Source organism: Pieris brassicae, chromosome 7 (assembly GCF_905147105.1).
Source record: "Pieris brassicae chromosome 7, ilPieBrab1.1, whole genome shotgun sequence".
NCBI classification, from domain to species: domain Eukaryota; kingdom Metazoa; phylum Arthropoda; class Insecta; order Lepidoptera; family Pieridae; genus Pieris; species Pieris brassicae.
Window position 1 is genome coordinate 14043645 of NC_059671.1, and position 13122 is coordinate 14056766.

Consider the following 13122-nt stretch of genomic DNA (forward strand, 5'->3'; position numbering starts at 1 on the left):
TTTTCAGCTATATCTGAGATTGCCGACGGGGTAGAGACTGGTCTGTATACCAAGATACGCTTAAGACTGATCGTCTCCCATTAATCATCAGAAATTGATTTCCTTTGAAATAGGATCACCATTACTGCGTTTCTAGCTACTCTCTCCAGTCTGAAAGACGTTTATAAAGAGTGAGGTTTGCCTGTGTCAACATACTACTTTTATCGTTATTTTCAGGAGCTAATCGACGGTGATGTCATAGAGTATTTTTCAGGAACCCAGCCTTTAGTCATACTAAACATACTATTTAAACTCTGGGGTAACTTTGTCAATGAGAATGTACCAGATTTCAAAATTTTACAACTCCACACTTACGTTTCCTTTATAGAAAACGTTAAGATTGGTTTTACGTCCGATGCTGTTTTGTTTAATTTTATTCTAAACAGTCTCGCGAATGCAATAAACACTTCAGAAACGAATGAATTGAAAGCTATATTCGGAGTATTCAAGCAAATTTTGGATAAGCTTAAACAAGCGAATAAGTTAGAAACGCTGCGGCAAAATATTTCCGCTAAAGTCCTAGCAATTCTGAGCGCTAAAGATGCGAATTTGATGGAATTAAATGAAATAGATGTAGTGGATAGTGTTGTTTATCAAAGCAATGTTAGTCAACACAAATGCGCTTCTAAAGTGGAGTTTACGAATATGTTGCAAACATATACAACAAGTTTAATATACCCAAGGTAAGTCATTAACCCATCAAAATGATTTTATTGTAATTATAAATTACAATTAAAAACCTATAGTTCTAAATCTATTTATACTTCAAGAAAAGCGGATGAATTCAAAAGCCGGCAACGCACTCACGACCCCGCTGACATTGTAGGTGTTAAGTCCTTAACAATTCCAAGAATACATATTAGTTAAAGATGGCTTTATCCCGTCATTTAGGGTGTGATTCAAAAACGAGACTTATGACGAACTATCACTCCTGTATGTAATTTTTGAAGTACGGGACTTGGACTTAGAGATAATGATGACGTCAAAACCGTCTTAGGTTTTGACCTACGGGAATCATACTAAGCGCTTCTTATATGTATATTTTTTACATATATTTACTTATGTATTTTGTGTGTATCGGAAAAAGCAAGTGTATATTTCTTTCGTAATGTCACTAGACTTCTTTAAAATAATTATTGATTCGTTTGGCATCCAACTACTGATCTTTGTTTTTTTTATTCATTTAAACGTCCTGTGCATACACTATACAGGAGGTATTGATTGTAATGATCTACGATAAACAAACACGATATACTTTAGTCATAAAGGGATTTTCTTCTAGCAATGAAATACTGTGCAACTTTCGACAATTTCTTCAAACAAATACAGATCACGTAAACGATCTCTGTAAGGACTTAAATATTAAGGGATTTTCAGAGGATTGCTCTAATAGTCTGGTCCACTGTATTATAAATGGGCTGAGTAATATTTTGAAGACCTCAAACGAGAATAAGGTAAGGGGATACAAAGTTAATAATATTAATACAAAATAATGTTAAGTTTTACAACACTTCGAATTTCGGACTAAATACGCGATCTTTTTATTTTACCAACATGTATAACGCATTTAACACGGTCTTAGTATGTAATAAAATAAAATAAAGTTTATATATTTTTTTAATGACAACATTTAAGAAAAATGTGCTACTCGGAACGTCCGACAGAAGTGACTAACTAGAAAACTAAGTTGAACTATTTAATATTGAAATTGTTCAACTTGAGAAAAAATTTGGTTATTACTCAAGTTCAGTTTATACGCTAAACAATGAGTAGAGAGGAAAGCGTCTGTCCGAAATACAGCTAGCGCTGTGGGTTAGAGTGAGAGAGTTGCCTTCCTACCGCTGCCGTATACGTGAGAAGGAAGCTGGACAGACTGGCGCCGTAACGCGTTACGTAACAAAACAGTCTACCCTCCCACAAAACGTTATCACTTCAAAAATATAAATAAGTGTATATTTCTCCTAATTTTGAAATTCTTCAAATTTTAACACTTCTTCATTTAAAATACATTACTATAGTATTCGTTTATTTTTGGCAAATCGTGTGTTGACAGCGCATACCAAGAATATACCGTACGACAATCCTATTGTGTTTCGTTTATGGTTTGTTTGAAAGAAAAAGCGGCTCGTGTCGGACAGATATTTGACCAATCACAATTTAACAATTCCTATATCTTCTTATATTATGTACTTCTATTCCTTTTTATTAATAATACATTAATTTTTGCAATTAGTTTATGTATATAATAGTTTATATATTTTCAGATAATAATAGAAGCCTGCAATTGCTTAGCCGAAATGGCCACTTACGATATAAAAACACTGGTCACAGTCCCGCCAGCGGATACAGAGCATTTGGAATCATTATCAGCAAAGGAATATTTTACGTACAAAACATTAGAAACACTGTCTAGCGAGCTCTTTGATAAAGATCCGTCAGTGAATAGTAAAGTCGCAGTCGTTATAAACCGGATTTTGAAATATCGCGATGGAAAGTTGGCTTTAGGTGAGTACAGTATTGTCTTGACGTGATTGAAAAAAAATCTATCTAAATTGTATATATGTGTGTGTAACGAATAAACTCAAGAACAATGGTCTAATAAAATTGTTTCACTATTGGAATGCCTATATTTGTTTCCAAACAAAATTATTTTATATTAAAACGTGGGTTTACTACAGAACTTGTAACTCCTTAAAAAACTCTGTATTATTTATGTAGACATCGTGCTTTACTAGAATATTTTTTAACATAATATTCAAAATAATGATTAGATTAGATTTTTATTTGGCCATCCACCCTTATACAATGCAACAAGGACAATGTCTCGTGGGTTGCAAATATTTTTGGGCCACCTTTTTTTAATGTAATCGGAGGCTCAACTGATGTTAAGTGATACCGCGGATACTCACATTGCCAGAAGGCTCGCAAGTACGTTGCCGGCCTTTCAAGAATTGGTACTCTCTTTTCTTGAAGGGGACCCTAAGTCGAATTGGTTCGGAAATACTTCAGTGGGCAGCTGGTTCCACATAGAATGGAAATAAAATCAAATTCCATGGTTTCATACGGTGTACTGAGCAACGTACATTGTTAGACTTTCTTTTATATATTGGCAGATATGGAGGGAATTAACAAGGAGATATTACAACCGCTCTCGCCCCTAAATAGCGATATACACGCAGAGTATCAGATAGATGATGGAAAATTCGAGTCATTTAATTCTCCTGATTTCTGGATCCCTAAGCCATGCGAGGATCACCTACATTGGGTCGTTAGGATAACGACAAGTCTGTTATCATTAATCGCCTCAGGGAATAATTGTGCTGGTGTCCTGAGTGCAGTTTGTGCTTTAAAGGTAATATTTTTGCTATATGTTTGCTAAAACCTGACTTCTTCATGAACAACGGTACTAGGTTTTTTTTAAATATTAACGGCCTTCGGACACGTATCAAACTATCACTGTAGTCTCGATATCAAATACACTTCGCTGTAAATTTGAATAATTATACAATACATAATTAATTTAATGAACGTAAAATTTTATCGATTAAATAAATATTCGCTATATCTTGACGTCATCTGATTTTTGATCATTTTTATTTCATAGACAAGCAGGTAGGTGACCAGACTGACCAGTCTTTATATGCCTTCGTTTTGTTCACGATGTTTTCTTGTTAGATGTGCACATAGAAAGTCAAAGACATTAAACCTACAATCACAGGGATGGGAGTCGTACGCTGAAATAGAAAAACTCCATTTTCATTACACGTAACGCGATACGACAACTTAAAAATATAATATACCAGCTGCCCCTGCGAACTTCGTTTCTCCTTAATGTGGTTTTAGTTAGCCTTAATACCGTGACACGAAAGAATAATTTCACTGTATTATCGTCACTATAATTTTAATTTGATTTACACTTCGGTCTAAGTAACACGTGGTTGGCTATGCTAACACCAAAAATTAAAAAAGTAGAAATAATTGAATTTCACGGTATTTCGTTTACTACAAAATAAATTTAATTTATACTTTAGCCTCAATAACACGTGGTAATCATGATATTGAATTTTAGCTTATACGCGTTTGTCGGTTTACCATAGCAGTGCCATCTATTGATTACTTACTCATTCCAGTCGAAAAGTATCGACATCTGTTAAAATATTTTGGAGTTAACAGATAATTGTGACTGTCAATTAATTATAGACAAATAATTTGCAATAAAATAAAATTGCGACTATAATTAAAGATCTAAGCTATCCTATCTCTTAAGTTGGACCAGACTGCTCACGGTGTGCCAATTTAATTTAAAATCGGTTAAGTAGTTTAGGAGTCCATCGCGGACAAATATCGTGACAGGAGATTTATATATATATATATATATTAAGATATATCACTAAATATATACTATAAAACGATTTCATCGTAAATTAAGTAAAACACATGTCGTATATAACCTAAACGTCTTCATCAATAATTAAATATGGAATTCACAATAACATTTATATTTTAAGCCAACACTGTCAGCCAAAGTGATGCCATCCATCTTGGGTCTCCTATTTGATTGTGATGCGCGTTCGAAATCTGAAAAACTTATCAAAACACTGGGAGAACAGTTAAATCAATTCTTCATTTACATTTGGAAGCTTACTTTTGATGATAAATTGGAGAACTCAGAAGATGGAACCTGCGCTGGAGTGTCAAGCAAACTCGATCACAATCACAAAATGATTATTCAGTACATACTTCAACTTATTGATTTTATACGGCTGCAAGCGAAAAATTACCGGAAGTAGGTGTTGTCTTATGCAATGAATTCTAAGGTGTCGTTATTCATGAACTACCCTCATGTTTAATGTTATCGGTAATAATAATAAATCCAATTTAAGTCCATACTATAAAAATTACAAATCAGATTGTGAGTTTTGTTTTTTACACTTAGCCTACGTGTATTATTGTCCATTACTTGTTCTGCAGTATTGGGCCCATTTTGGGAAAAGGCCACCTCCAGAACTTTCTATTTGTATCAGTTCTATGCTTCATGTTATTGATAGAAAATAATCAAAGGACGTAAAGACTACTTATGCAAGTACGGCATAAGTAGTGTTTTCGAAGCGGTTGGATAGTTTAGGACTGTTTCGGCTTGGAAGACTAAACTAGGATGCCTGCTTCAAGTTCTAAAACTGGTTCTACAACGCTTCAATTTTCTTGGCTCAATTTTGAAGGCTCCTCACGATGTTTTGACGTATAACCATGTTATTATAGAAATGCCCTGTCTGTATGGAGCACTAGGCTAACGCTGAATGTTTTATACTTCCATATATCGCTACCAGGCCTTAGCATCAGATATCTATTTCGTGATCATTTTTATTTCTTGATAGACAAGTGGGTGATCGGCCGTTTCTGTTTTCGTTCACCAATTGATTCATGTTGTCCGATTGGTGTACAGCCGTGATTGGAGCACACGAATTGATGGAAGGGCGCTCGCTCAAGCTGCTAGGCCAACACTGCTCATCTGCTGTTTATTCTTTCCCATAAATTTTTCATCTGTGGTATTTACAGAAAGTCCTTACCCCTAAACTACCTAAACTTGGAATATAAGAAGGTGGCCTGGGCGAGCGCTTTAGCAGATTTAAACCTCGTAGCTATATACTATGGGGAGCTGTGGGCTGCGGCACAAAATGGTGGTGTTCCCCCCTCCTCACCAGATGCCACTTCCAACTTAGATGGTGGTTCACAGCTACAGCGGATTTTTAGAGGGGTAAGTTCACCTATGTATTCAATAAAATATTTGAATACAGTAACTTATGCTCTAACTTTATTCAAATTAATTTATGTTCATCCATATTTCCATGCTTACATATAAATTATTATTTATATATATATATAACATAAAATATTGATTATAGGTTATTAAACTTAACTTAACAGGGTCAGAACTTAGCGTTTAATTTGAATTCAAATAAAACATATTATTAAGAGAAATATAAAAATTTATGTAAACTTCAGACTAGTCATTAGCGATTATAATTAAGTAATAGTGGATAAGCGGCAATTGTCTGGTAAACAGGATTTTTTCGAAGTCATTAACTAAATTATAAATAAGAACGCAATAACCGGTGACATAAAACGATCCTGTATGTTTTCATAAATATTTTGTTTTTCAAAAAGACATTTTTTTTAATTGTAAATTAAAAGTGTTTGTTATTTATTACGGTTGTGGTTGACTGTGATACTATGAAGTTATTAAATTAATCAATATATAACTATTACACACTGTTCTTTTGTAATTTTTTATAACAACAAAATTATATGGCAGCTAATACAGACCCAAGTTCCCAAACTCGGGACATCCCTGTGTCACCATCACCAGGCACTTCCGGTGTTCATATATACGTGAAACAGTTAATAACTAATGTAAACAACTAAATATTTTTATATAATGTAACATAAATTTTAGTGTTTCGTATCAATCGGCGAACCGGACGCTGTCGAAGGCTGTGGTACAGCCCACTTGACAAGTGAAGATGAGAAACGCAAGCATTTAATAAACACAGGGCAATTCACGGATTCCCTGCTATTGCATGACATAGCGCTTTCGGGTTCGCTTGACCAAACGCTGCAGTACGGAGTGGTCACATCTCTTCATAAGGCTGGGATGCACCACTTAGCCTTACAGTATATTAAGTCATGCCCTGAAAGTGAAACACTCAATGATATCAAGTATGACTGCTTGTCGCTTCTCGGTAAGATGTTTTTTTTTTAAATTGTAATTTAAAAAGCTACACTTTGGTGTGATAGAATTTGTTTATATCGTTCGCCCCGGGAAACAAAGTCGTTATAATAAAAAGTTTTGCAAATATTTTGAAGAAAATTACAGGTATAGCACATCACACAGGCATGTCAAAAATGAGAAGATAGTAAAACAGTCGTAATAGTGATTTACGGCTTTGTGCCTGGGTACAAGCGACATATTCATCTTTATTTCGAAGTTATGTGCCGATATAACGACTCGATTAAGGGCATAAACTCTCCAATAATATACGAGTTTGGTCGCTTTTAAAAAAACTGTTGACTGAGGCATCATTGAACATTATCTAGTCAAGTTGAGCGTTTACTAATAATGGTATTTAACATAAGAAACAGTTTACTAATATAACTTACAGTTTAGGGTATAACTTTTTTTTTCACTTACCATTCGTGTCCTAACACTAGGTCACATTCTTTCGTGTTCATTTCAACTTAAATAGCTTCGACATTCAAGTGATGACCACAGAGATCAGGTCGGGATTGTTGTACTATCAACTTTATATATCTATGTATATCTTTTTACTTTATAATATTTAAAATAACTTGATTATTAAATGCATATATAATTTTTTTATAGGTGACTGGAGTGACTTTGTCGCTACGAAGGAATTGGAACAAAAGTCCAAATTGACGTTTAACACAAATTCTATAACCAAAAAGTTTCGATACGCATGTCTCAAAGACTGCCTAAACATCCAACCGAGTGAAGATTTCTATACAAAACTGGAACAGCCTCTAAATGGAGCTAAACTTGCCATTTCACGATTGTGTAGGAGGTTAAACATGGAGAATTCACAATGCGTTTACAAAATTATGGCGTGCCTTCATCTATTTCGGGATATAGAGAGTTATTTCGCAGTGAGATGTGGCAAGTTTCATATCAAGGTGTTGCTAGATAGGTGGCAAATTGAGAAATTGCCGCCATTCAAGGACTTTAAGCATTTGGAAAGTCTAATATCGCAACGGGGTTTAATACTTCAACACGCGGCTGAGAACAATGGCTTATATTCGGAGAAGATAAATTCTCTGCAGTTGCAATATGCCGGTAAGGAATTCATACATATTTCTGCCTATACGTATATGAATCAGCAACTTTTTTTCGTTAAATACGATTTAACGCTGTATGTTTTCATATTGCATTATAGGTATTTAATAATTTAATTGTAACAACACTATATTTATATTAATACACTCCATCTGTATTAATTCTCTCAATATGTATTAATACACTCTATCTGTATTATTGCACTTAATACACTCTATCTGTATTATTGCACTCTATTTATATTAATACACTTCATCTGTATTAATTCACTCAATATGTATTAATACACTCTATCTGTATTATTGCACTTTATTTATATTAATACACTCCATCTGTATTAAATCACTCAATATGTATTAATACACTCTATCTGTATTATTGCACTTTATTTATTTTAATACACTCCATCTGTATTAATTCACTCAATATGTATTAATACACTCCATTTGTTGTAATATTCGTTTCTACTTCATTCGGGTATTATTGAATTGTTTTAGTTATAATAGTTATCAGATTTAAAGACCATATAACTCTGTAGTTACTCTTTTGCTGTATGTATTGACTGAAATAATAATTTTGAAATGAAAATCTATAGAACTTGATGTAACCTAATATATAGTAGGACTAATTAAATAGATTACATCTTACATCCGCTTTAGCTCAATTGTGAGGTAACCTGTTTAAAATATCGATTAAAGTGAATGAAGCGATACGGACTATTCTAAACATAAGAATTATTTCTATGTACTTATTTCGGTGTTTTTATAGTTAATTAAAATATTTATATGTTTTCTTGTAATCATAAATAAAATACAAAAAAGAAATCAGTGGCGCTACAACATTTTTAATTCTGAGCCTCGGATCTCTGCATCTGTTTCATAATCATTTGTCAATCTAATAGGCATGTAGGTGCTAAGCCTCCTATGCCAGACACACGCCGTCGACTTTTTTAAATCGACACAGCCGGGTTCGAACTTACGACCTCAGGGATGAGAGTCGCACGCTGAAGCTATGTGACAATTACAGTGTATAAGATTTTACCAAAATATATATTTGTAATATCATACTTCCAAAATAGAGAAGTTTTTTTTTTAGTTTTCACTTATTCATCTAATGCAGATAAGGTACCAGAAACCTTAAATTCTTGTATATTAGGCCTACTATATTTGTTTCGGGTAACAAAGCCATTAAGATTATGTAGGATTAGTTAAAAGAGGAAGAAAGGATAAGTTAAAAAACAACGTGTATGAATAAAATTATACAAGAACATAATGACATCACAAATTTTACACACTTACACATCATTTATATTGGAACATAAGTGAGCTAGCAAGGGAAAAAATAAACAAGCAACCACAAAATAAAAACTAAAGAAAAACATAAATAATAAAAAATGGGATAAATATTACGCATTATTTACATTGTCTGTCGCTTACCAGAATTTCTCTTTCTTTAAAGTAAAAATATAATCTGTATCATTGTTTGTTTTAGAACTGGGCTTGTCAAATCAAAGAGTACAAATTGCACAGCGCATGGTAGCGATGGTTAAACGCTTTCAGCCATCGAAAGAAGTGACTCTGTTAGAGAGTAAAGTTTCGTGGGATAAAGGACACAAGGACATCGCTCTGTCCCTATTACACGATAACATTGTCGATGAGACGGATAATGCCAAGTTAACTGCTATTTCGTTAAGGTAATTTCAGGGCAACTTCACATCTTTGACTTCTTTTCTCTTTGTTTTTGTTGTTTGCCATCATATCTTGTGTTTGATTTTTTCTTTATTAATTAGTGTGCCGAGTGTTGCTAAGCCTTTGTAAATAAAATAGGTGTGGTTCGATGAGTTTTTGGTACGTACATACTCTTAGTAAGTTGATCTGAACAAGAAATGGTGAAAGGCCAGTCTCAGATATATTTTCTTGATATACTTGAAGAAGTCACACTTACACTTCTAAAGGTGAAAGGTGAATCAAGGAAAAATTCAGTTATTTACCGAGACTTCAAAACAGCCGCGTTGTTTTAATATATAAGCGAATTCTACGACTTGCATTCACACTATTGCATCTTTTCTGTCTACGATATTTTAGCTTCAAACGAATTACACTTTTATATTCATATTTCATTAGTTACGTTACTTCTTTCTTTCGTAGTTTCTTTAGCAAATACACATTTTTCTAATAACATCACGACCAAAATAACATTTAAAACTAAGAGGCACATCTAGTGTTCAATAACCCTTAAATAGATATTTTTGGCCTTATTATTCATTAAAATTATCGATGCTATAACGAGGAATAAAATTGTAGCGTGAACTTGGTAAAAAATATTCAGAAATCAATCAATCTTCATTGTCAATCATTATAAAACAATACTCTCCCGTCTTTGTTCATCCCAGCGTATTTATTATTTGACAGAGAGAGATAAAATAGTTAGTTAATAAAGTAGAATTTGTAATACATAAGCTAGTAAAGAGCAACATAACAAATAAATGAATAATTTCCAGACAATACGGCTTATGGATGGCCGAGTGTAAGCGAGAAAATGCAAGAGACATAATCAATCAGTACTTAGAAAAAAGCCTTGAAGTACTGAATGATTGCGATGATTTGGACACGAGAAACAAAGTGTACTATGATATAGCACAGTTCGCCGATGCGGAGTACAAACTTGTTAGTATTGTATGAATAATTTAAACTAAATTATTTTCTAGTGAATCCTGACTGTCCGTAACTTACTTGATGTTAATGTTTTTGTACATGAGCCTCTGAATGGCATGACAGCTCCTGTGGACTTTATTTAAATAAATAAATTAATTGCGAAATTCTTATGGATATATGCATTAATAGATTGTTGAAGCTAGTATCAGCTTTCTCATTATTTATCTGAACATTCGAGTTATGAAAAAAATATTGCTTACACGTTTTTTTAATCAAATATATTCAAATTTATTTCATTAAAAATAACTGGACATGTATCTCACCTTTTAAAATTATCAGATCCCTTTATATTCAACATTGAAACTGTTTTTTTTTTTTAATTAAACAGCTACGATGTATAATATTTCATTTCAAGGCATTTTCTTTACTTTATAAAAACTATTACAGAGTACTAGAGTGTACCGTCGTGATATTTGAGATTGTTGCAGTGCTAATTACATTTGATGTTGACGAAACTGTTACGTCATTATAGTTCGACTAATCTTGATAATTTAAAAAATATTTATAAATAAATTAAATGGCGCGTAGCAAGAATTATATTAGTTCCCATAACTTTATAATAATGTTACACATATTCTGTTCTTATAACATAGTTATTTATGTACCGTTAAAGGTGGTGACATACATGAATTCGTCTACATTTGAGAATAAAGTCAAATGTATGGAGAGTATGAAGGGAACCGCTGCTAGTTTGAGGTCTTCTCAACAAACGCTCACGAGGTAAATACCGAAACTGCCGTTTAGCCGTCATAACTTTTCCTATATTTTATTCTAATGTTATTATTATGGCAGAGACGAGAAGAAGGCGTTGATAGCAAACAACGCATTTCGGCAGATGGACGAAGCTGAGATCGCGAACACGAGAGCGGAGAAGGAAACATTTTTGGAACTAGCAATGAGGTATGCCACGTTGTATTACAAGTACAATATTTATTCCACCGGGACAGTATGGTAACATATAAACATTAAAATTTAGCGGTTCCTTGGAGAGGGAGATCCGTTCAGGTATAGCTCCATCGTCTCCAAATAGCGCTGATCGGTCGCCGGTTTATAGCTAGGCACATCGTTAGAACCAGTTAGTTATATAATGTTAGTAAATATCCTTAAGTAGAACAGAAAATCAGACCTTTTCGTGCTGAAACCGTACTTCTAATTATGAGACAAATCCTTTTTTACTCTCTATCTTTTAGCTTCTCTTGTTGTCCTATCTCTTTCCTAGTATGTATTTTAGACTATCCTGTTTATATATATTGGACACCAAAGTGTCATCTTCAAAACTTCTGCACAAATTTATAAAGTCTTGCTAGTCTTTTTTACATTTGAACATGAATGTAAAAAAATATAATGACATGGCATGACTAGATGCATACAGCTTTCAGGTGTGAAAGAATAATAATTTCAAAACTAAGCAAATTTAGGCCAAAAGATGTTTAAGTATTATTCCTATACAGACTATATTTACAATTTTTTCACAGATTCTATTTATTATCACTTAAACAGAGTGACAATAATAACCTCTCAATATTTCGTGTTATATCACTGTGGTTTGAGAACAATTTAGTGAATTTGAGCGGTTTAGGCGAAGCCCTTAAAGCGGTTCCATCATGGAAGTTCATAACTGTGTTACCACAGATCGCACCACGCCTTTCCTCTGATGACACGTCCTTTGTTTACCTAAAGGATTTATTAAGTAAGCAATTTTTTTATCAATTTGGTCTTGATGTTTACATGATTTTTATATTTATAAGATTTTCATAGTAAAATGTATTTCCATAGGTTAGGACTTTCCATTACAGCAATCGTTATTGATAAACCTCATTAGTAAACACTTCCATGTTTATTTTACTGAGCGTAATATCTACAACGTATTCAATAGCATTTTGATCAATTTATTTTGTTGTTAAAACCGAAGCTAAGTTAAGATATTTAGTTTTTTTAAAGTTTCGTTCATTAACTTGAGTTCACCATTCACCCCACCACAGGCCGGCTTCAGTAGCTGTACACTTTTACATGAATGCTGTATATTTCTTTGCCTTCTTATCAATATTTTTGGTCCTTCAAGCCGGATCTGATCTATTACTTTATAGGTTCTTTAAATATTAAACATTTTAATGTTATATATATCTTGCTTTCAGTGCGCTGTGCAAAAGATCACCCGCATCATACATTACCCATCCTCTTCAATCTAAAGAATTCAGACAAGGACAAAAACTATGGAAAGAATCAATCTCAGTTATTCCGAAGTCCGCCAGAGCCAAGGGTTATAGCTGCTGGAGAATTAATATCAGAATTGGAGAGGATGGATCCTAAAATGGCCATTTTAATAGAACAAATGGATACTTTGTATGATGGTATGTATGAAAATCTAATCAAAATTAAAACCCATAGTTCTGAGTTCAATCCCCACATAGACTTGACTGACGCACTTAAAAGATAATATTTTTTCCTCTTTTACAAAATTTTTCATTGTTACACCTATTGATCATCATACATATAGTATTTATTCGCAATTTTAGAATG

General features: G+C 33.3%; 1 protein-coding gene across 4 annotated transcripts in view; it reads left to right on the forward strand.

Annotated features, from left to right (window-relative positions):
- Positions 1-13122, forward strand: part of LOC123711631 (serine-protein kinase ATM) — a 31189-nt gene that overhangs the window by 11971 nt on the left and 6096 nt on the right. For all 4 annotated transcript variants that reach the window (XR_006753995.1, XM_045664272.1, XM_045664274.1 and 1 more), the window contains 14 exons: positions 217-722; positions 1322-1493; positions 2304-2544; positions 3153-3391; positions 4548-4825; positions 5596-5794; positions 6494-6779; positions 7421-7888; positions 9380-9581; positions 10389-10554; positions 11216-11322; positions 11395-11502; positions 12078-12292; positions 12738-12953. Coding sequence is in view for 3 of the 4 variants with exons in the window: in XM_045664272.1 (XP_045520228.1) it covers positions 217-722; positions 1322-1493; positions 2304-2544; positions 3153-3391; positions 4548-4825; positions 5596-5794; positions 6494-6779; positions 7421-7888; positions 9380-9581; positions 10389-10554; positions 11216-11322; positions 11395-11502; positions 12078-12292; positions 12738-12953 (3403 nt within the window). In the remaining variant the exon portion in view is untranslated. The remainder of the gene's footprint in view (positions 1-216; positions 723-1321; positions 1494-2303; positions 2545-3152; positions 3392-4547; positions 4826-5595; positions 5795-6493; positions 6780-7420; positions 7889-9379; positions 9582-10388; positions 10555-11215; positions 11323-11394; positions 11503-12077; positions 12293-12737; positions 12954-13122) is intronic.